This window comes from Ahaetulla prasina, chromosome 3 (genome assembly GCF_028640845.1).
Source record: "Ahaetulla prasina isolate Xishuangbanna chromosome 3, ASM2864084v1, whole genome shotgun sequence".
Classification (NCBI taxonomy): domain Eukaryota; kingdom Metazoa; phylum Chordata; class Lepidosauria; order Squamata; family Colubridae; genus Ahaetulla; species Ahaetulla prasina.
Window position 1 is genome coordinate 146,626,502 of NC_080541.1, and position 2,500 is coordinate 146,629,001.

A 2,500-nucleotide genomic window follows, 5' to 3' on the forward strand; every position below is an offset into this window, starting at 1 on the left:
CTCCTCCTCCTCCTCCTCCTCCTCCTCCTCCTCCTCCTCCTCCTCCTCCTCCTCCTCCTCCTCCTCCTCCTCCTCCTCCTCCTCCTCCTCCTCCTCCTCCTCCTCCTCCTCCTCCTCCTCCTCCTCCTCCTCCTCCTCCTCCTCCTCCTCCTCCTCCTCCTCCTCCTCCTCCTCCTCCTCCTCCTCCTCCTCCTCCTCCTCCTCCTCCTCCTCCTCCTCCTCCTCCTCCTCCTCCTCCTCCTCCTCCTCCTCCTCCTCCTCCTCCTCCTCCTCCTCCTCCTCCTCCTCCTCCTCCTCCTCCTCCTCCTCCTCCTCCTCCTCCTCCTCCTCCTCCTCCTCCTCCTCCTCCTCCTCCTCCTCCTCCTCCTCCTCCTCCTCCTCCTCCTCCTCCTCCTCCTCCTCCTCCTCCTCCTCCTCCTCCTCCTCCTCCTCCTCCTCCTCCTCCTCCTCCTCCTCCTCCTCCTCCTCCTCCTCCTCCTCCTCCTCCTCCTCCTCCTCCTCCTCCTCCTCCTCCTCCTCCTCCTCCTCCTCCTCCTCCTCCTCCTCCTCCTCCTCCTCCTCCTCCTCCTCCTCCTCCTCCTCCTCCTCCTCCTCCTCCTCCTCCTCCTCCTCCTCCTCCTCCTCCTCCTCCTCCTCCTCCTCCTCCTCCTCCTCCTCCTCCTCCTCCTCCTCCTCCTCCTCCTCCTCCTCCTCCTCCTCCTCCTCCTCCTCCTCCTCCTCCTCCTCCTCCTCCTCCTCCTCCTCCTCCTCCTCCTCCTCCTCCTCCTCCTCCTCCTCCTCCTCCTCCTCCTCCTCCTCCTCCTCCTCCTCCTCCTCCTCCTCCTCCTCCTCCTCCTCCTCCTCCTCCTCCTCCTCCTCCTCCTCCTCCTCCTCCTCCTCCTCCTCCTCCTCCTCCTCCTCCTCCTCCTCCTCCTCCTCCTCCTCCTCCTCCTCCTCCTCCTCCTCCTCCTCCTCCTCCTCCTCCTCCTCCTCCTCCTCCTCCTCCTCCTCCTCCTCCTCCTCCTCCTCCTCCTCCTCCTCCTCCTCCTCCTCCTCCTCCTCCTCCTCCTCCTCCTCCTCCTCCTCCTCCTCCTCCTCCTCCTCCTCCTCCTCCTCCTCCTCCTCCTCCTCCTCCTCCTCCTCCTCCTCCTCCTCCTCCTCCTCCTCCTCCTCCTCCTCCTCCTCCTCCTCCTCCTCCTCCTCCTCCTCCTCCTCCTCCTCCTCCTCCTCCTCCTCCTCCTCCTCCTCCTCCTCCTCCTCCTCCTCCTCCTCCTCCTCCTCCTCCTCCTCCTCCTCCTCCTCCTCCTCCTCCTCCTCCTCCTCCTCCTCCTCCTCCTCCTCCTCCTCCTCCTCCTCCTCCTCCTCCTCCTCCTCCTCCTCCTCCTCCTCCTCCTCCTCCTCCTCCTCCTCCTCCTCCTCCTCCTCCTCCTCCTCCTCCTCCTCCTCCTCCTCCTCCTCCTCCTCCTCCTCCTCCTCCTCCTCCTCCTCCTCCTCCTCCTCCTCCTCCTCCTCCTCCTCCTCCTCCTCCTCCTCCTCCTCCTCCTCCTCCTCCTCCTCCTCCTCCTCCTCCTCCTCCTCCTCCTCCTCCTCCTCCTCCTCCTCCTCCTCCTCCTCCTCCTCCTCCTCCTCCTCCTCCTCCTCCTCCTCCTCCTCCTCCTCCTCCTCCTCCTCCTCCTCCTCCTCCTCCTCCTCCTCCTCCTCCTCCTCCTCCTCCTCCTCCTCCTCCTCCTCCTCCTCCTCCTCCTCCTCCTCCTCCTCCTCCTCCTCCTCCTCCTCCTCCTCCTCCTCCTCCTCCTCCTCCTCCTCCTCCTCCTCCTCCTCCTCCTCCTCCTCCTCCTCCTCCTCCTCCTCCTCCTCCTCCTCCTCCTCCTCCTCCTCCTCCTCCTCCTCCTCCTCCTCCTCCTCCTCCTCCTCCTCCTCCTCCTCCTCCTCCTGCCGGGCCTGCTATCAGATTCAGAGTCTGATAATGAAGAGGAATGGCCTGGCATGCCTCCAGCCTTTATTTATTTATTTATTTATTTATTTATTTATTTATTTATTTATTTATTTATTTATTTATTTATTTATTTATTTATTTATTTATTTATTTATTTATTTATTTATTTATTTATTTATTTATTTATTTATTTATTTATTTATTTATTTATTTATTTATTTATTTATTTATTTATTTATTTATTTATTTATTTATTTATTTATTTATTTATTTATTTATTTATTTATTTATTTATTTATTTATTTATTTATTTATTTATTTATTTATTTATTTATTTATTTATTTATTTATTTATTTATTTATTTATTTATTTATTTATTTATTTATTTATTTATTTATTTATTTATTTATTTATTTATTTATTTATTTATTTATTTATTTATTTATTTATTTATTTATTTATTTATTTATTTATTTATTTATTTATTTATTTATTTATTTATTTATTTATTTATTTATTTATTTATTTATTTATTTATTTATTTATTTATTTATTTATTTATTTATTTATTTATTTATTTATTT

The 2,500-nt window shown here is 52.4% G+C and overlaps 1 protein-coding gene across 1 annotated transcript; it reads left to right on the top strand.

The window, feature by feature from the left end:
* Nucleotides 1-737: 737 nt before the first annotated feature.
* Nucleotides 738-1,907, top strand: LOC131194456 (basic proline-rich protein-like; the record flags this gene model as incomplete). Its single annotated transcript, XM_058175486.1, has 1 exon — nt 738-1,907. A coding segment is annotated over one exon (1,170 nt), but the record flags the coding sequence as incomplete, so codon positions are not given.
* Between the last annotated feature and the right edge of the window lie 593 nt (nt 1,908-2,500).